This window comes from Aythya fuligula, chromosome 6 (assembly GCF_009819795.1).
Source record: "Aythya fuligula isolate bAytFul2 chromosome 6, bAytFul2.pri, whole genome shotgun sequence".
Classification (NCBI taxonomy): Eukaryota; Metazoa; Chordata; class Aves; order Anseriformes; family Anatidae; genus Aythya; species Aythya fuligula.
In genome coordinates this window covers 15,581,022-15,603,269 of record NC_045564.1, presented here as the reverse complement: position 1 = coordinate 15,603,269, position 22,248 = coordinate 15,581,022, and the positions used below count along the sequence as shown (strand labels likewise).

At 36.2% G+C, this 22,248-nt stretch overlaps 1 protein-coding gene across 1 annotated transcript in view; it reads right to left on the bottom strand.

Annotated features, from left to right (window-relative positions):
- LOC116490632 (titin-like) overlaps positions 1–22,248 on the bottom strand; it is a 244,166-nt gene extending 221,918 nt beyond the window's left edge. Inside the window, 25 exon segments of the mRNA XM_032190013.1 lie at positions 24–192; positions 296–460; positions 566–789; positions 1,491–1,735; positions 2,328–2,558; positions 2,700–2,905; positions 4,846–4,988; positions 5,669–5,881; positions 5,994–6,054; positions 6,391–6,649; positions 7,164–7,229; positions 7,468–7,749; positions 9,421–9,546; positions 9,656–9,931; positions 11,652–11,789; positions 12,238–12,375; positions 13,153–13,290; positions 14,274–14,393; positions 14,857–15,009; positions 15,231–15,519; positions 16,794–17,038; positions 17,128–17,216; positions 17,963–18,250; positions 18,901–19,104; positions 22,158–22,248. Of these exon segments, the coding sequence (XP_032045904.1) occupies positions 24–192; positions 296–460; positions 566–789; positions 1,491–1,735; positions 2,328–2,558; positions 2,700–2,905; positions 4,846–4,988; positions 5,669–5,881; positions 5,994–6,054; positions 6,391–6,649; positions 7,164–7,229; positions 7,468–7,749; positions 9,421–9,546; positions 9,656–9,931; positions 11,652–11,789; positions 12,238–12,375; positions 13,153–13,290; positions 14,274–14,393; positions 14,857–15,009; positions 15,231–15,519; positions 16,794–17,038; positions 17,128–17,216; positions 17,963–18,250; positions 18,901–19,104; positions 22,158–22,248 (4,559 nt within the window).

The following is a 22,248-nucleotide window of genomic DNA, read 5'->3' as shown; positions in this document are numbered from 1 at the left end:
AAATAAAAACCACAACTGCTTACTTTATTTTGGGATATTTATGAGGTACAATGATGTCACTGTTCTTCAGCCAAACAATGTCAGGATTAGGGTTACCAGTAGCTTTCACAGCCATCTCCAGTCTAGAGCCCTCTTTTACACTAACATTTTTCAGCCTTTCCACAAAGTGTGGTCTGACTAGATCTTCCTTAGCTGAAAGAGCAAGGGAAGGTTACCACAAGAGGAATTGATATAACTACATTTTTTAATAGAAAACATTGCCCAGCCACCTAAAAATAGCATGCACAATAGATACCTTCCACAGTCAACGTCATTGATACTGAAGCTTTGCCTGCCCTGTTCTGAGCAATTACAGCCCATTCACCAGAGTCTTCGGGCATAGCAGGAACAATGATCAATGACTGGGTGCCATCTTCTTTTATCACTATTTTGTGGGTGTAATCATTAACCACTTGTTGACCTGCAGAAATAAATGAACAAAAAAGAATGCACTCAGAATGTGTCCAAACAAGATGTAAAAGATTATTTTTTTAATTATTCTTTGAAGAAAATGAAACTGATGTACCATTATGGAACCAGTATGTCTCCGGCATAGGTCTGCCAACAACTTTTAAGTCAAATCTTGCTGTCTGCCCCTGTGAACATTTGAACGATGTAGGTTTCAGCACAAAAACTGGCTTATATAGTCTCTCTAATTGTCCTTCATCAGTTTCTTCTAATCTGCGGGCAGGAGAACGAGAAGGAGAGCTGCGGGCAGGAGAACGAGAAGGAGAGCGTGGAGAAATAGATCTGGAAGGATAAGAAAAGATATGGCAATGTCATGCAGCTGTGGGCTGACGTGGTAATCAAAGCTCAAATTTTGCCTTTAACAAGATATTTTTTAAAGAGTTTAAATTTATCTATGTGAGAAATTGTGTAGTCAGTTTTCTTTCTTTTTGACAGCAATTTGTATTGACAAATCATATTAGGATACACCACAGTCAGTGAAATTTATTTTTTTCAGACACTGTACAGACACAAATGTAATCCAGTGTATGCTTTTTGCATGCGTGTGCATATATGTATATTTACATAGAATATGGCAACATTGAATATTTTTCTGTTATAGAAATACAGCTGTTTCAAGAGTAGAAATAAGAGTTGCATACAGTATTAAACTTCCAAATAATTTTTATTTATTTATTTATTTATTTTTGGTGAAACATAACCACTTTAAGAAAGATATGGCTATTGAGGTTGTACATCTGACACTGTGGCTGGATATGCATGTGAAAGATAGTACTCCGAGAAATGCAGTGCTGACTAAAAAGGCAAATCAGACATTAAGTTGGCACATAAATTAGTGCAAGCCATGGAAACAGCATTAAGAACTTCTTCAGAAGCATGAAAGCTTTGATAACATAAGTGGTTTAGCCTCTGTATAATGAGGTTTTGGACAGTCTATTGCAGAGGAGTGAAGTCTCAAGAAACGTGTATTAGTGTGTACCTACCTATATCTTCTCATAATTTCTGGTCCTGGCATATAACCTGGAGTTGCTGTGGGTGCAACTGGCTCAACATAGAGCTTCGCTGAGCAAATGGCATTTCCTTTCATATTACTGGCAAAGACAGTATAAATTCCTTCATCTTCAGGTAAAACAACAGGCAAACGCAGACTGGCACTGCCATCTTGCAGAACTTCCATGTGGTAGCGCTCTCCGTGCCTTATGCGCCTACCATCTTTGTACCATGCAATCTGCATGGAAAGAAACAGGAATGCTAAGTGAACCCTGCTAAAGACAAATATCCAGTAATGGCCTGTACATACAACAATTACAACTTTCTATTTTTCAGCTGATGCATTGTTGCTCTAGAGGTATTAACATTTTCTTAGTTTAAGTAAAAAATGTTAGACTAAAGTAATATGTTTCCACAGTAGCCTGAAACATAAATTTTGATATTCTTGAGCTAGAAACAGACAAAGTTTTTTAAGTCTTTTTTTTTTTTTTTTTTTTTTTTTTTTTTGAGGGAGAGCAAAGTGACCTAGACCAGACTTGTTGCTGTGCTCCCCACTTGTGAGTGCTAACTCATAGAAACTCAGAAGCAAGACCTACTTAACATTTAAACCTAACCTACCTTTGAAATAGCTAACCAATCTAACACTGCTGTATTAAGGGACAAATGAAAAATTCAGCCTGATATCAAAACAAAAGATGGCATTTCTTTTGAGATTTGCCATTTTCTGTGTAGAATGTAGAATTTATGACAGTGAGATGGTTAAGGGTGTTTTCAAGTAGAGCACCAGAGGTTTGTTTTAAATACAAAAATGTCATACAGGTTTGGAGTACCTTTGGCAATGGATATCCAGTTGTCTTGCAGTGGAAAGTAACTCCTGTGCCTTCAAAGGTTCTGTAATTCTTTAATCTTAAATCAAATCCTGCCTCAATAGCTTCAGATTCAGAAATATCAACCATCATCTCCTCTCCATCTTCCTCGAGGAGTTCATCTAAGGTGGTCTTAATAATTCTGAGTTCAATTTCCTTGATAAGTCTTTCTTCAAAAGAAGAAATATGGAATTCCTGTACAGAAAAGCAAGACCATTAGTTCCATATATCAGGTAATGACCTTGAGAAGAAATGACTTGTACTGGTAAAATTAAAAAAGATTTTAAACAGTTTCTTTCATCAGGATACAAAATGAGCATGGAGTGGTAGACATACCTCATCTTCCACAAAAGTTCTGACCACCACTGTATCTTTTGCCATTTTTTTCCTAATTAGGGCTTGTTCTTTTTCATATTCTTTTTCAAAGTCACCATATGAAATAGGTGGGGCTACCTCAGCCACTTTAGGTTCCTGTACATATGCAGCCACTTGAGTTTGGTACATCAATTCTTGTTGCGATTTTATGTAGGCCTCGTAATCAGCTAAGAATTAACAAAACATTAATTTTAAGTGTTTGTGATTTTCAATGGATTGAAATAAAAAAGAAGTACAAACTTAATTTATTGTTGCTTTTGTGCAATAGTGAAATTAATTAACATTAGTAAAACTAATGTTATTTTGTACAATGGGGTGTGGGGAGGGGAAAGGTTTGTGATTTGAGCAGAGACTCTGTCTGCCTAGGCAATAAAATGCAACTACTAATAAAATGTAGACTGGTGCCCTCTAGTTTTATAAACAGGTAAAAGTTTTATTCTGCATTATAGGTATTCTAGTTCTTTAAGTGGAAGCACTTTTAGTGACTATATTTACTTCTTTACCCACAGCTCTGTCTCCTGCAACCTCTTTTAGTGGTAGATATGACAGTGCTGGACTATGTTTGGACTTGATGATCTTAGAGGTCTTTTCCAACCTAACTGGGTCTCATGCATTTTACATGGACAACTGAAAATAATCATCAAATTTTATCATAGAATGGCTTGGGTTGTAAGGGACCTTAAAGATCACTTAATTTCAATCCCAATGCAATGTGTAGGGATGACACTTGCTAGATCAGGTTGCCCAGAGACCCATCCAACATGGAACTGATCACTTCCAGGAATGAGGCATCCACTACTTCTCTGGGCAACCTGTTCTAGTGCTTCACTACCCTCTGGGTGAAGAATTTCCTCCTAACACCTAATTTAAATCTCCCATCTTTTAATATAAAACTATTCCCCCTTCTCCTATCATCATCTGCCCATGTAAAATGTCAATCTCCACCTCTTTTTATAAGCCCCTTTTATGTACTGAAAGCCCACAGTGAGGTCTTCCCAGAGCCTACTCTAACTCCTGGCTGAACATCCCCATCTCTCTCAGTCTTTCTTCATAGAAAGGGTGCTTAAGCTCTCTGACCATCTTCAAGGACTTCCTCTGGACTTGCTCCAATAGGTTCACGTCCTTCTTATGTTGGGGGTCCCAGACCTGGATGTAGTACTCCAAGAAGTGGGGCCTCATGAGGACAGAGTAGAGGGGGACTATCGCCTCCCTCAACCTGTTGGCCATTCCTCTGTTGATGCAGCCCAGGATGCAAAGGGCCTTCTGGGCTGCAAGTGCACATTGCTGGCTCACGTCAAGCTTTTTGTTCACCAGAGCCCCTAAGTTCTTCTTTGCAGGGCTGCTCTCAATGAGTTCTCCCATTCTGTCTCTACTCATGTCTGGGATTGCACCAACCCAGGTGCAACACCTTGCACCTGAACCTCATTATGTTCACATGGTCCCACTTTTCAAGCCTGTCCAGCTCCCTTTGGATGGCATCCCTTTCTTCTGTTCTATCAACTGCACCTACTCAGCTTGGTGTCATTTACAAACTTGCTGAGGGTGCACTGGATCCTACTGTCTATGTCACTGATAAAGATACCAAACAGCACCAGTCCTAAGACAGAGCCCTGAGGGACACCACTTTTCACTGGCCTCCAACTGGGCTTAGAGCTGTTGACCACAACTCTCTGGCTGCAGCCATCCAGCCAATCCCTTATCCACCAGATAGTCCACCTTTCAAACCCATCTCTCTTCAATTTAGAGATAAGGATATTGTGTGGATCTAAGCTAACTTCTTTTCCTGTAATAGAAAAGCCTGATACTTTTTAAACCTCCTTTCCCCACATAATTCTGCAAATGTGTTACATACACTCTTATAACATACAGAACGTTTCTATAGCTACACATTCTAGAAAAGAACATAAATCCATCAAGAACCTGATGTCAAACACTACCTAGCAGAAACAGAGCCAGCAATTAGTACAGGTATCAGCACATTTCTGTTATGTTTCTTGAACTGAACAAACTAAACTGCAAAGAATTTGCAGCACAATTTAGAATGTTTTTCTCTTTTTAAAATTAATTGTAAAAAGTATTTTCCTCATTCCTTTAATTTACAATGTACCTTCTTCTAGTAAGGAGACCGTTGCAGAAGCTTCTCCGTGTTTATTACGAACAATAATAGTATATTCTCCGGCGTCGTCGGCAAAAGTCATGGAAATTTCAAGTTTGCATTCCCCAGTTTCTCGTTTGTAACTCACTTTGTATCTATAGAAAACATAAAAGTACAGTATCTCCATAATTCTTCTGAGCAGACTTTTTCATGAATTTCTTTTAACAGTGATTCTGATTAGTTGTACAACTAATACAAGACCAAAAAAAAAAAAAAATAAAGAGAAACTTTTGCAGACAATTCTAACTGAATGAATCTGCAGAAAAGCACAGGAATAGTAACCATACTGAAAATAGAGCACAGGCCTATTTTCTTTTTGCTGTCACTAAAAAATGAAATACAAAAGCAGAATTGAAGTATCAGAGATCTACTTATTAGACATGGTAAAACATTACATGCAGTGTGCATATACTTTGTTCTAATACGGGTCATTAAATGAGTCAATGTATGAGTCAATACTACAGAAGCATATTTTTTCTGCTAGAAAGTGTATTGCTTTCTACAGACACTTGCATAGACAGAATGAAAACATTGCACAGATAGTATAAAACAAATGCAAAATTTCTTCCAGATTTTTTTAAAGATATGTAGCATTTCTCATTTTATGATCTTTTGAATATTTATATTTCTAAAATCAGCAGACCTCAAGTTACACATCAAGATCCTATCATTTTCACAGAAATGAGTGAAAAGACAGGTTAATTCAGCTCAGTTGCCAATTAAACATGTATTAAAAATGTGTTTAAAGAGTTTTTGTGCATTGTATTTAAGATACCTGTAGCCAGTCGTAAGAGGAACTCCACCTTTTTTCCAGTAGACATGTGGCTTTGGGTTGCCCCCTACTTGGCACTCAAAAATAATGCTCCCACCTTCAATTAATTTGTGTACTACAGGTTTTCTTATGAAGAAAGGAGGCATGGGTTCTCCCGATACTTCCTCTGCTGCAGCAGAGACATCTTCCATTACAACATCCTTTGTCTCCACATAGCTGAAACAAGATTAAAGTGCAGGTAAGTGATCTGATGTCTGAGGCTCTCATAAATATAGTGCAGGAAACTAATGACCACAGTAGGACCAATCTGTTTAGAAAGTAACTTTACCGTTTCTCTTCTGTAACAGCCTTTTCAAATATGGTTTCTCGAGCTTCAGTTTCTTCTGAAACTGCAAGGCAAATATGATATAGTGAATGGTAGAATACTTCAGAACAATGCTTAAGAAATGAGTTTAGCTAACACAAAGAGAAAGAAGAAGGCTAAGTAGCTAGTTGGTCAGAGGACCACAAACTTGCACAGAGTACAAATTAAGAGTGTCAGCCTTTTTTTTTTTTTCTTCTTCTTATATTCTTCCAGTTCTGTTTCCTAACTGCCCTGGAGTATAAATCAAGGCACGTGTTCTACTTGACAACTGACAAAATATCTAAGTTACATTATAAGTAAATTAATAAAACAATAAATGTTTATAAAACAACAATCATTCTACAGTGATACATATACTTACCCTTCACATGTAAGTGGCAAGATGTGCTGACACTCCCAGCCTTGTTGGTAGCTGTGCAGGTAAATCTTCCACTGTCTTCTGCAAAGGCTTCACGAATCACAAGGCGAGCAAGTCCTGCTTTGAAAGTGATCTGGAAGTCCATTGAGCTCTCAATCTTGTAGTCTTCCCTGTACCATGTCACAGTAGGTGGAGGATGACCAGAGATATGGCACTCCAGAGTGACAGACTCGCCTTCAGTCACAGTCTTATTTTTGAGACCCTGTATAACAAAAAATAAGTATCACAGTCAATACACATTTTCACTAGAAAACAGATATTTAAACAACTAAAACCTCTTTAAATGGAAAATTTAATGACTACTACAAAAAAGTGTTCTGTTCAGCAGTGTATCCATGAAAAAAAAAAAAAAAAAAAGGCATTTTTAAAAGGGAAGTATTTGAAACTGGATTTTGGATCTTTGAACATTATTATCATTAAAAAGAAAATGAAAAAGTAGCTTGATATTTATTCCAGATGATGGTGAGATTTTTTTCAGAACAGCAAAGGTCAGCCTACTGTGTTACTTGATTGTGAACACTCACCCACATAACACTCATTCAGGATAGTTTGTATAAGAGATTAAGTATATGGTTGAGTAAGTCTAATACAGGGTAAAAAGATTAAATAAAACCAAATTTTCACAGTCAAGTTTTCAAAGATTAAAATAGAAAATCACAGTACAAAATGATTGTAAACATAGTATAACTCCCTTAATCTACATAAAAATTCCTTACCCAGACTAAGGTGGGTGGAGTAGCGGGGGTTTCTGTAGGCACAGGAACTCTGGCAGTTTCTGTCACCTAGGTTGTTTAAAACATAATTAATAAAGCCAAGGAAATAAACAGCAGAATTAGGTAAGAAAATACATTAGAAAGGTAAATATTAGGTCTTTAGAAGATTTTGAGCTAAACAGCAAAGGAATAAAAGTCAGTCAAATCTTGTAAAAGTGAGAAAACTGCAAGGAGGAAATAGCAAATAAGCAATACTTCATTTTTAAAGATTTAAGTCAGAGTGATTGAAATTTGCTTAATGACATACTTTTGCTTCTCCTTCTTTCCGCAACACCAAGTGATCTTCCCGTGCTGCTTCACCTTTAATGCTTACAGCTGTCTCTTTTTTAGTCTCAACATCATAATGACTCTTATAGGCCTCAGTAGCCTCTGCAAAGGGGAACTGTGGAGGAGCAACTGGCTCTACTTTCATCCTGACTTCATGTGGCTTTAGCTGAGGTGGTTTCACAGGCTTGGTGATCTTTTGCACAGCAGAAGTAACTGATAGCTCTTTTTCCAGAGTAGCCATGGCAGACCCTGCTATTGAAACCTACAGAATAGAAGAAAAAGGGTTGCAGTTAGTAGTTTTCTTATTTCCAGAGAAGGCATAGTGTATTTCTTCAGCAGGTTGTATATGTAATGGTTGCTCCCCTTGTTACTTTGTCGATGCTGCAAAAGCTATATCTATAGAAACAACTTGAAGGTTTGGATTGCAGCAGTAGAGTAATGGAGATGTAAAATGACTGCATTATTATTACTATTTGGCTAATATTCAAATATTTTCTCAGTTTTTACTTTAGAATTTGATCTTTGAACAGTCAAGAAACTCTTAAGTAAAACTTGTAAAAAGTCCTGTAGATTTATTCACTTTAGGCCTTAGCTTTTCATTTTATCAGTTTGATAGATTCTACATCCAACTATACCTCTAATTATATAAATGGCATGCATTAAAATACCTAAAGAGATTTTGGAATGTTATTGCAGGTGTAATGAATTTGGAAAACATGCATAAATCTATAGATATTTCTTAAGTTTCTAGTGTTTAATTATGTTTGAGAAAAAAAAAAAGCTCATTCTCAAAGTCAAGATGAGGAGAAAAGGTTTGTTTGAATGAGAGAATTAATTGTGAACTTTTAATATTATGTGAAGGAGTCAGAAGAATGGAAAACACAACACTAAAAACAGTGTCATATAATGCAGTCTGATTTTTTTTTTTTAAATAGCTTAGAACATGGTAATCTGCAAAGAAGAAAGCACTGTTATCAATGTGCTAGTGAAGTGATGCAAATAGTAATCTTGAAAAGGGATATTTCTGCTCTAAAAAATGTAAGTTGTATGAAAAGTGTTTATGGTTTCACTGCAAGGCAAAATATTGAGGCAGAATCCTTAAATATGCTATAATCTTGTTTAAACCAGTAATAGTTACACATTGCATTTTAGTGGTTTGTGTGTTTGTTTACAGCATTACTCTTTATTAGTCAAAGAAGATGACAAAAACAACTGTAGAGAACATAAAACCCTTCTTGAGAAAGTACCATACTGGAGTTGGAGGAAGAACAAAATGGGTGGCTAGTGGTTATTATAAACGAGCATGCTGTTCTCCTGTTTTCACTTCTGTCGTGGTTTAACCCGGCTGGCAGCTAAATACCACGCAGCCGTTCGCTCACCCTCCCCCCTCCCTCTCTGGGACGGGGGAGAGAAATGGAAAGTGAAGCCCGTGAGTTGAGATAAAGACAGTTTAATAAGACAGGAAAATAATAATAACAAAATAATAATAACAATAATAACAATAATGTTACAATGGTGATAATAGGAAAATAATAATAATATGTACAAACAAGTGATGCACAATGCAATTGCTCACCACCCGCTGACCGATGCCCAGCCTAACCCCGAGCAGTCCGGCCCCCTTCCCCCGGCTAGCCACCCCTATATATTGTTTAGCATGACGTCAGATGGTATGGAATACCCCTTTGGCTAGTTTGGGTCACCTGTCCTGGGTCTGTCCCCTCCCAGCTCTTACTGCACCCCCAGCCTGCCTGTTGGCAGGACAGAGCAAAAGTCTGAGGTGTCCTTGGCTTGGTATAAGCACTGCTCTGCAACAATTAAAACATCGGGGTGTTATCAGCACTCTTCTCATCCTAAGCCAAAACACAGCATTCCACCAGCTACTAGGAAGAAAATTAATTCTGTTTTAACTGAAACCAGGACAACTTCTTACCTCATATGTATGATCTGGTTTCGGAACAGCAATTTTGGAGACTGTGAAGTGAGGACTTGCTGTGCGGGGTCGCGGGTGTTCTATATGAATTGTTTTCTCTATCTTGCTTTCTGTGTCTCTTTTAATCTACATGAAGCAAAGAAAATGTTGAGAATGTGATGCTGTTCTCCAAACTGAAACAGATTTAATCAGGACATAGTTTTTGGAAAAGAATGCAACATAAAAAGAATCTAACCTCTGTTGATACATGAACTTCCTTCTTTTCAGCAGCTGAAATATGTTTCTCAGGAGGAACATAGACAGTTTTAACTTCTTTAGTGACAACATGATGTTCTGCTGGCACCTCAGAAACATGTTCTCTTACAGCATGCTCTTTATAGCTGTATTCCAAACCTTTCTGCTTGACATAAGCTTCATCTGCGTGCTCTGGTTCCCAGGGTGATCTAACACGTGCCTGATCAACAGCTGCAACAACTGTAGCTACAGCTTCAGCCCTTTTTCCAGCTTCAATCTACAAATAACATGGGCAGAATTTATACAGATACTCATCATTATACTAACAGCTAGCATATTTGGCAAATACTTGTATTTTACTGGGCACATACTGCTCAGTAAAGTATATTCAAAACAGAGATAATGCATTCCATACATAGATGTGCAAAAGTAATAACTAACATCAAATATGTTCACCCATACACTTCAGAATCAGTAGATTCAAATATAGACATAATTTTTCCAAGCTCTGTCTACAGAAATTTAGAACATAACTATGCTTGAATGCTTTATGCATATCAATATTTCTATGCAATTGCATTTTTAATACTTTAGTCAAATTTATGACTACTTGTCTGTGAGTACAACAGCTATATAATTGTATACACAATTTTCAAGTCAGTATGCTCATCAACATCATATTACTGTTAGATGCTACTAAAAATGTGTGAAATGTCTGGCATCTGATGCAAATGTATTTACAAAGGAATATATCTATAGAAATAGCTACTGCAAGCATATCTGTAAATTCAGATGCTAATCTATTTTAAAATACTTTACTAAAGAACGAAATCTATGCTTTCTGAGAAATTGGAAATAATGTACTTTTATCAGGACCTTTTTTTTTTTTTTTCTAGTAACCGATGAATAACGTCAGCTTCAATGTTATCAGGGTCCAAACTTCTGTCCAGTCATTGAACAGTAGATATTAGGATGATTGGTCCTACTGCATTATTGCTGTAACTGATCCAGATGTCCTCTGCAGCAACACAGCATATGAAACATATGCCTTTTGGGTGACAAAAAAAACCCTCCACAACTAATTTATAATCTAATGTTGATTTCAAAATTATTATTGCATTAAAATAAATTGACTTAAACAAGGCCAAAATATGATTGTTTACAAACATGTTGTTTAATTATTTAATTAGTGTTAAGGTAACAGGGACCTCAGTTCAGTTTGCTGCCAATTTCAAAATTGTTGTGAATTGAGGACCAAATTTAAGCTGGTATAAACATCTTCTACCAATTAGTTGTGATCTGTTTGCATTCTAATTCCTTTTAGTCATTTTCAAATGCCATGATCTTTAAATTGTATTTTATAACAATACTGCATGAATGTGCCATACTGTTTCTAACAAAGTAGATAGACTTTAAGTAAAAGCTATTTGCAGCTGTAGTGTTCTGCCATAGATAAGTGTTCCTAGCTATACTACAGTAGAAAAGCTTTACTACTATGGTAATCCTACTGGAATAAAACAGTGTCAGCAAATGTCTGACTGTCAGAAATAATCAACTGAACAGAACTGAATTGATGTTAAAGTTTTCATTGTACAAAGAACAACACAATCCCAGCCTTAATATAGATAAGTTGTTTCATCTGACAACCATAAATTTGCAAGGAATCTGCTTGTAGAAAAAAAGATTGCTGAGTCAGAAATTTGGACAAGTAAACACTACTTGAAAGACTTTGGTAGTCAGTAAGCTTTCACAGAGATATCTGAATGTAGTCATGAATGATGCCTCACCTGAATGTAGGTGAGGCATTAATCTTGGTATCACTAGAAACTTATTTAATCACACTGATTCTATTACTTGACATCAACCCACCTAACAGGCATATTACCAAGAATTAATTTAAATACATTCTATTGTACTCAAGTAGATCTTAAAAGGTGAGTTTTGCAGATAAGACAAGTTGTAACAGCGCATTTCACATCTGCAACAGCTGTATTCACCTGATCATAAGCTAGATGAATTTGTTCTTTCTTGGCTGTAATTTCTTCTCTAGTTCTGGACACTGTGACTGGTGCACTGGTTTTATCAGTGGCAATTATTTTCGGAACTACAGTAGTTTTCTTAGCTTCCTTTTTAATCTAATTATTACAGCAGAAATAAAAGTTTCAGTTATCTTGAAAGATACTTGAACAATGGAAAAACATTTTTGGAATGGGAACAGGGAAGGTGAATTAAGGGGTTATAACCTTGTGCAGTGCAGACAGCTCTGTATTAAATGTATACTGATAAGTATTGTTACTCCCTGACACCTATTTAAGTAAAAGTCATGATTTAAAAAAAAAAAAAAAAAAAAAGTTAAAATTCAGGAGTCAGTCAGTCAAAAATAATTATGGGCATCCTATTAATGAAGACATTTGAGGTGGAATTATATAATCTAATTAACGGCAATCCCAGAAGTTTGTAAGTGGAATAAATCTTAGAAAAAAATGAGATGTAAATGTATAGTTAGTATTTGTTTAGGGAAAGAAACTATTTGCAAAGACTAGAGGATAACAAAACAAATAAGGTTTTTATAGTGCTATTCACCTTTTCATGGGTTATGCTCACTTGTTCTTGTTTGGTAGCAATTCCTTCTTTACTTTTCGATATTATGGCCGGTGTTTTAGGTTTATCAGTGGTAATTACTACCTTAGGTACAGAAGGTTTCACATCTTCCTTTCTTATCTAGTTTTTATGGTAAAGAAAAATAATAGTAATCAATAATGTCTGTCATCAAAATTACAGTTTTTCATGAAATTGGGACAAGATTTCAGAATGTATATCAATAAGAAAACATTACTGCTGAAATGGAATAATTCCTTTGTACAGTCCCAGTTGTAGCCTATCTTACATGCTAGCTGAACCAAGTCTATTCAAAACCATTAGTATATTGCATTAATCTGTGTGTGAATTACAGAAGAATCTTCCCACTTCTTAGTCAATTGTACTATATTATTGCTATGTTTTGCAGAAAAAGTTTGAATAAAAATGAGTATTATTGACTTAATTTATGTCCATCAGTAGATGGAACTATTTCATTGGTTACTTCAATGAACAATAGTTCCAGAATATGATCTAGCAGGTGCATTCAGTCCTCACACTGAATTTTTAATGAACTTCATTAAATCAATCTGCACATATAAATAAGGATTATCCTATCATGATAGGATGACCTTTACAATTATCTTCATAAATCTGCCTTCAGACGAAAAGCAAAGGTCATTAATCACCAAATGAAATTGGCAATAAAAGCTATAATCCTCACAGGACCTACAGCTACATTCTTCCTCTGCAGACAGAGCTGATATGAATTCAGTAGATCTGGAGCAGCAATACTGGATAGGTTGTTTTATAAGTTTTCACTTTGTAATTTCCTCTTCATAAAGAAGCAGAGGACATCTGATGAGGAATGATGTATTATAAACTTGTTAGAGTATAAAAATCTATAACATCTTTACTCACCTTTTCATGAGCAATGTGCACTTGCTCATGTCTGGAAGATACTTCTTCTCTAGCTCTTGATATTCTTTCTTGTTCTTTGGCTTTGTCTGTGGCAATTATTACTGTGGGTACTGGAGTTTTCTCTGGTTCTTTTCTTACCTGGATGTTTACAAATATGGAATTCAAAATTATATATTGTTCAAAATATAAGGTAAGTGATTTTCTGTAAAAGTGGAAAAGGATACAAAAGAAAAAACAAACAAACAAACAAACAAAAAAGCACAAAATAAAGACAGGAAAAATGTCCAAATCTGGATTTCAAAATCATCTAGTCTGGAAACAATGCCAACAACATAAACAACCTTTTTATAAAATGTATATGCATTTAACATAAAAATCATAAAACATTGAAAAAATGCTTGTTTTGCTACTGAAAGCAGTAATAAAAGAAATTGGATCAGAGAAAAACTGTTCTGCATCATAGTCTTTGAAAAAGTGTAGGATATTTAAAGTAAGTTTTAGGTAAGTTTCATTTTGCATAGAAGTCCAGAAGTAACCTGAACACAAGCATGTAATTTTCTGTCCAGGTGGGTTTTTGTTTCTCAGTACTCATGGGTTACAGTTCCTTCCTCACATTTCAGCATTTCAGAATGCAAATGTAACATTTCTCTGCAAAAGCTGCTATTCCATCAAATCAATTTATCTTATAAAACACATGCTAAAATAACCTGAATCCCAAATCACTTGTTAATATTGTCAAAACAGATTTCAATGCAGAATGAGTTTTTCCTCTTTATTTTGACCCATTGTGCTGTCAATAAACAAAACAGGCTACAAGCTTAGAAACAGAAACATTGAAAATTTAACATAAACAATAGCTTTTTTTCTAAGTTAAATTTTCAGAAAGTTATATATCACATTCTTAAACATTAACTGTGGAAATAAAATTTAGAAAAAGGAAAGGCATCACCAAGGAGGGGCAAGAGAACGATAGCAATGTAAACTAGAAGAATGGAAAAATATCAAAGGAGAAAATAATTTCACTGGATGTCATTTTCATTGTTCATAGGCTTGTCTTCTTCATATTTGATTTTTTTCGAATAAGATAGGGTATAAGAATTGTGGATAACATCTGTATTCACCTTTTCATGAGAGATGTGCCTTTGTTCTTGTGAAGTAACAATTCCTTCTCTAGATCTTGATATTACTGTTTGTTTTGTAGCTCTATCACTGGTAAGTACTACCGTTGCCTCCTTTCTCATCTGATTTTTGTAGTAACAGACAAACAAAAAATTAATTTTAAGGCTTTGGTTTTAACAAATTGATCATGAAAAGAAGGAAAAAGAAGATAGGAATGCAAGTGAAGGGAAAATACTAAGGGAGAATTATTTTATTTCTAGTGGGGAAAGTATAAATAAGACATTAGAAGAAAGACTTCATCAGGGTATGAAAAATGTTAGAAAATAACTGATAAGGGAAAATACAGGATCACTTTCATAGAAGGCATTCTTAAACTTAGAAAAAGTTTAAGAATAATTAGTTCAATCCTGCTATGAAGGGAAGTGATGGAATAAGTGATCCATAAGCATTCCTTTACAGTCCAGATGCTCTATATGAGTATGCATGCTTTTATGGTAATGGCTTGTTAATTCTTCGCATGCTTTGTTTGCATGTTGGATGAAGGGATAAAGGGGAAATCATCGAATGTCTGTGCTCTACTTCTACCTGTTCCTGAACAGCCTGAACATGTACTGCAGTCGCTGCTGTCCTTTTAGCAGTTTGTTCTACAACACTTGGAGCTGGCTCTCTCACCATGGCTTGATCCACAGCAGCAACAACTGTAGCAACAGCTGCTGTTTTTTCACTGTCCTTTCTTACCTAAATTAGTCACATCAAAAGACATTTCTTCATGTTTTGCATACACTCAAGAGAAGCACAAGACAAATACATAGAAAGAACTTTGCAGTCAAACAAAGATTTGCAGCAGGAATCTCTCAACAGCAGTTACACCCAAGTCTTTATGCACAGCCTCTCAGATTCAGCAGTAGTGAGTCCACACACAGAGCAAACACAATGTTCTTTCCAAAAATAGACTTTACCTCTTTAGCACCAGCTGCAACCTCACCAGCGGTGGCACCACTAAAGGTAACTTGTTCTTGGACCCCGTATCTCCCCTCCCATCTTTCTTCTGTTCTTATTTGGGTAGCACTTGTAGATAATCTGGTTTCCTTCACCTGGGCTTCAGTAGTTGCACTGTATCCTTCCTGCTTCCAAGGAGGAAGGACTTCAGCCCCAGCTGTTGTCACTACCTGTGCTTTACGGATTGGAGATGGAGATTTCACTGGTCTAATAGGAGAGGTGGAGATTCTTCCAGCAGGAGAAACGGACCTAATGACAAGATGTAGTATTAATGTAGTGTAATAAATTAAGCTTTTGGGGTGTTACACTTGAAAATTACATACATCTATTTTTAAAATTATACTTAATGTGTATTCTTTTCCTACTCATCACTGTAACACATCATTTCAGTAGCTTAGATTTCCAAGTTGAAATAAGGGCAAATGTCAAAGTGCATTTCGCACAAGCACATATATTTAAATATCTAAATATATAATTAGTCTCTATGTCCCCTGTCTTTGTTTTCCTAATAGGAATGATATAAAAGGCCTTTACAAAATGCTTTCACAGGCTGTCTAGCTTACATTTTTTTGGAGATACATGTATGTCTCATTTCCCAAATAACGTTCATTAATGTTGCACTATTACAGCAGTAGGGGGCAGCAGCATCACATTAACTTTTAGATTCATTTTCGAAAGTAATGTTGGTCTACGAGTGGTTTGACTAGCATAGCAGAACGGGACTTCTAGTTCCACATGCACTCTAGATGGCACTATTGAGTTACTCTTTCACCTAGCGTTTTAGTCCTTGTTAGCATCAATTCATTTTTGTCTGTACTTGCAAGTTATTCTCGCTGGGGCAAAATTCATCAGCACATCTAGTATTGGCAATTTAGATGGGGTTCTGCTGAGCTTGGAGATATTGCTTTGGGATGCTGGGACTACAGGACTTCTGAAACAATTATCTCTTTACCTGTCTCTCAGCATAGACCTACCCAGGTCTCCCAGATCACAGGTCCTGCTCTTCAAATCACGCACCTTCCTCCTCAAGACACTTTATACAGCAGAGCTAGATTTCATTTTCCATAACCACATTCACCTTGCCTACATTCCAAACATGATTTCTGCAGTCATTACGAGCCCGTACATATAACATTTTAGATATATTCTTCCATTCTGTTTGCCACTCAGTATTATTGCTCTTTTCTCTGTTTGTATAAAATAATCATCAAGGGACAACTGCCCAACTGTTTTCTTCTTTCATCATGAGCCTGGAGCTGTGTGTGCTACTTCAGTTGTATGTAAAATAGGCAAAAGGGATTTATTCTCTAAACAAATTTCTTCTTCCATATGGGACTGAAAATTTACAGAAGGGAGGTACATATTTCTTTTGTAGCAGTGTCAAATACAGCATTTTATATCTCTCAGAATAAATTCATAGTTGATATTAAGTCAGTGTATTTTCATTTCTCTCAATCTGCATTTCTGCTGTAGGTAGAACTGATTCAAAACCTAATATTATTTGAAAGATTAATGAGGTTTACCTTACTGGTGAGGGTGTTGGTGCTCTGACATGTCTTACAGGTGATGGTGATTGTCTTACAGGTGACGGTGATTGCTGTCGTGCCATTTGAGCTTTTGCAGCAATTATTGGTGGGGTTGGTGATTTTGATGTAGGTCTGGGAGGCATTCGTGGAGGTGCTTTGTGTGGGAGCTGTTGGGCTGTTGCACCTTCTATGACCATTTCAACACTTGTAAGTGATTTGGCATCAAAGTGGGTTTCAATCTTCTGCAATGAAACCAAGAAAAAAGTCTGAGATACTGCAGATATAATCATTCATATTTAAGCTTTACCTCCTTTGTTTTTAAAAAGTATACCTTTTCGATTCTGGCTTGTCTTGTTTGTGAAATCTGAGCAGTCGAAACGATTGTCTTTGTCTTTTTAGCAGGAACGGCTTCTTCCTCACCTTTTGGAAGAGAAAATATGGTCAGGAGAATTGCATATGGCAACAATAAATATTTGCAGAAATAAATGAACGGTCAGTTTAACTTATATAAAAATGTATATAAACAATGGAGAAAGAATAAAGCAGTCATCTGTTTTTCCTGCAATAGCCACATAATGATAATTGTGACAAGAGTCAAAATATTTGTCTTTCTGCATTACTATGTCATTAGAACGTACATAAATAAAAATACATCTATTGCAGATTCTTCAAAATCAGTTCTGGACCCCAAATGACTATACAGGCAATTTGGAAGTCTAACAAAGATGAAATCCAAGAGAGGCTTCTCTGGGTAGAATGATTCAGTGTTATAATTCTCCTCTAAGAACGTTTGTCAATTTTACCTAGCTTACTTACAAGACCATGTACAGTTATGTAGGGTAATATGTCTATTTTACCAAAGCCAGATTAAAAATATAACCTTGATAAATATGCTGAAGAAAGCAAGAACAACAGAAACTATTCTACACTTGATTCTCTCTACTGTCTATATCCCTCAGATTATAGAAGACCTACGTTGGATAAAGGATCCTTTTAAATTCTCAGACAACAACCTTTGGCAAATTTCACCAGAGAATGCTTTTTTATTAGAAATTATTAACTCTTGAGAAAGAAGTTATAAATTAACTTTGATGTAGTGGTGCATATTGTACCATTAAAACAACAAATACTCTTACTTTTATGGCTTGTAATCTCAGTTTAATTACCTTGAATCAGCAATTCGGCTGTTGAAGTAGCACGTCCCACATTATTTGTGGCATTTACTGAATAGGTACCGGAGTCTTCAGGATATGCTTCTGCAATTATTAGGCTGTAAAGGTCTCCTTCTTGTAAAATTTGAAAATCGGGGGAGCTTTGAATTTCTACTCCATCCCGATAAAACTTCACCACAGGTGTAGGGATTCCAGTCACTCTCACGTCAAGACGGACTTGACTTCCCTGCCTTGCAGTCATGCTCTGTAGTCGTTGTGAGAAGTTTGGTGGTGCTGTTGCAGCTGCAGTTTTATTGAAGAAATAAGTAGAAAATAATAGTTTACATTTAAAAGAATTATAAGGGCTAGGTATTTTCTTTACTATAAGCGCACACGGTCTATTTCTCCTTCATGTGGTACTGACAGAGACCTTCTCAAATATTCAAAACATTAGAAATTGATTTTCCAAAGCACAAGCACCCTTAACTTTTTTCCATATGTTTAACATTTCTGTCATTTCTGATTATGTCCATGATTAGAAATGCTTGCAGAATTAGAAGTACATTGATTATAACCACAGAGGGTGTCTGACTCTATAAGTGAGTTACTGTTCTAAATATCATTGAGGGCTCCATTCTGCAGAACTTTATCCTTCTTCTATGACTGGTTTGAATGTAACCAATATGACAGGTCAGATGAGTAGGGTAGGACAGATGTTTGTAATTCTGATTAAGAGTTTACAAAATGAAGATTATACAGTCAACATGTGAAGGATGCTATTATAAATTTTTGTTGAGGATATATGCTGAAGTCTAGGCTGCTTGAGGGAAAAAATCTTTATTTATTTGCTGATTATCCAACCTTTTTCATCACCTGTGACACTTCTGCTATTGCTCCCTTTCTCACATTACTAGCAGAGACAAACATCTTTTTTTTTTTTAGCTGCCTGATACCTGTTACAAGTAGCTCAGCAGTACTAGTGGCTTGCCCAGATCCATTGGTGGCTTGTATGGTGTATCTTCCACTGTTTGCTTCTGTCACGGTGGGGATCACCAGTTTAGCGCGGCCATCACTAAACGAGATCTGCACACCAGGCAGAGTTGCAGAAGAGAGAACCTGGCCATCCCGATACCAGCTCACCTCAGGAACTGGGAAACCTAAGAGAAAATGAGATTAAGATTCTATGAAATACCGTACATCCAAACCCACCAAAATACTTGATCATGCATACACAGTTACAGCAATGGCATAGGCACAGATCTATGATCCAGTGACACAATAGTAAAGGAAATTCTTTTTTAGAAAAGACTTTAAAATACATAGAACATTAGGATAAGGGCACTGGCAACTGCATTCAGGAAACTGCTTGAATAAAGAGTGGACTGCAGTTTCTGGCAATCCTGTTGAGGAAGGACTGTAGTCACACTAGATGATTAGTTTTACTTGATGAAAGTTTTACTTGTGTAAAAAAACATTTTTACACACATGTAAAATATAAATTCACATACACTGAATGAGAAAATGCAGCTAATATTAGAGGAGATTAGAAATTAAGGTAGTGAATTTCTTGAAATATTGCCAATATCTTTTATTTTCTTTATGCGACATCATGATTAGTGAACACAGGGGTTTGTGTGGTAAATCAAACAAGGGAAATATTTTTTAAAAACAAGGCAATTTTGATTTCTCAAAGTGTCATATTCAAGGGATCCAAATTTAGAAGCTATTTTGAAACTCTGAACCTGAGTTCAATGCCACAAAGCTTGGGTACTAAAAGATACAATCAACTTCAGATTATTGCTATTTTTGCCTGGTTTATATGGAATAGGGATTTACTTTTGTACATACCATATTACACTACGACTTAAGTTTTTTGAGATTTATTGCTAAAGAGAAGAATATGAGCATGAAGTGTCTCAGCTTTACTGTTTAAGAAGTTTAATTCTATTAAATTGTCCTGACAATGATGTAAGTGATGGGAATTGCCAACCTGTAACCTACATATATATGTACTGCTTTCAACAATATGTCGAATGTAAAGATTGCTTGCATTGGGTAATACAACAATATATTGGTTCAAAGAAAGTCAAGAAAAGTACTCATTAATTCTTTAAACAGCAAAAACAAAACAAACAAATAAGCAGAACTTCTTGATCAGTACTATGAAGACATGAGGATGGGCACAGTTCTAACACCTGCTGCACTGCAGACCTTCTTGACAGTGACATGCTGTCTCATTTCCCCTCAGCCACTGCTCACCTAGTAGAGCTATCCCTATGATTATGCACCAGCTGCTCCAGCATTTACTGCTTCTGAATCAAGGGGCTTGAGGGTGCTGTACTTTTTGAGTGCACAGAGAAAGACTGGGTATTTTTATCAGGTATCAATATTCTGCAATATGGCACTTAATGCACAATCTGATACAATACAGTACAGTTTCACCTTACAGACCATAAAACTGCATCTCAGGCAGTTGCTAAACTCTTCATGGTACTCCTAGATTAACCGGGCTTTCCACATTCAAACGGCAGCTCTGTATTAATACTTAACATTGCCTGTTATATATGAGTCATCAGAGATAAACCAAAAGTTTGAATTTCAAGTTCATAATAATTCATGACTTATGGGAAGGACAGAATAATGCAGCAGAAATAAAGCTGTGTAGCCCATTATTAATGCAATTAGTTAAAGAAAGAAAACTGTCACTTTTTATGCATTAGAAACTAAACCACTGTCCAATTCGTCAATCTTGGTAAATGCTGTTTGTGCAGAAGTATTGCAAAATCCCACAGTGTGCGTAAGAGCTAATAAGAGATATCCTCACGTGAGATTTGGAACTAAAAGAAAAATATGGTAAATATGGTATATACAGTTAGAAAAAATACAGTATCTTCTGTAGGAAAATCAAGTTCCCTAAGTACTCCATGATATTACACAAATGAAAAGAGCTGAAATCACACATTGAGCCATAATATTAGCATCCTAACTGTTTCTGATGGCATATTTATGTATTTGTTTGTAATGGACAATGGATTTATTTGATAAAACTTTTTCATATAAATGTACAGACAACAAGAGAGACAATTAACTGAAGGATAGAGGACCAAACAGCAAAAAAATGACATGAAAAAATATCAAAGATTTAGTCTTCAGAAAATGTAGGTGTTCAAACACCTTGTGCGAACCAGTGCTGGCCAAAGGGTCCAAGTGATGAATCATAGTGGACCATAGATGTCAGTGGTTTATAGTTTGGACAGATCATGTGTTTGCACCTGTCACAGAGCATCTGTGTAGTTCCAGACTCAGAAGAGTGTTTTATGGTATGTGGATCATCACATTGCTAATGCCTGTAAGACAGTATAATTCCCCAGCAAGAACATGTGCCTTTTTTACTTAGTCATTGCTGAGGTCAGAGACACACTTAGAACACCGTGTCGGTTATCTGGTAATGTTGTCTCAGGGTTTGCATGTTTGTTTGTTTTTTCCACATGCTAAGGTGTTTTCATTTTGTGGGGATTGGCAAAAAGAATTATCCTATAAAGTGATGGTGCATCTTCAAATTGCGATAACAACTTAGATAATATTAATCCAGCATTGTACTATCATGATCAATATAAAACTCTACTGCCTAGCAAATTAGAGTTTGCTACTCTCTTCATTGGCCATGTGAACCTAGATTTTGTGCTTCTAACCTGTCAGAACTCTGAAATTAACTAAATTTAAGGACACAGAAGGAGAAGCATGCCTTAACCAAAATGAGGCTTAGCACTAGGTCAATGAAGAACTGGCACTTGCCCTCACTTTTGCACCCTGGTTTCTCATTATCACCCAAATAAGACTACTCTCTGCACTGATATGAATGGCCCTGATTTGAACAGTATCCATTTTTCTGTATATACATTTTTTATGCTATTTTCCCCCAGTTTTGACAACTGTAACATACATGAGAACTTGGAATACCAGCCTCATTGGCAGGATGATTGGCTATTGACTGGAAACCATTGTAATTTTGTACAGTATGTTTGTGGAAACCTGACAGCACCTCACAACCTCTGAGGGGATGCATTCATATTTCAACATATTTCAGCTGATCTTTACCCATTCAGATTATGAGCTATGATAAGTGTTTTCATTTGTCTTCCACAGCATAAATGTTATCAATCACAATAATAATAAAAATTAATCTTGCAAGAATGAAGCAAAACCTTACCACTAATATGAGCCTCAAAGGTTGCAGCACTACCCTCCAGTGCCACAACACTTTGTAACGGCTGCGTAAATGTTGGTGCTTTTGTCGTCAT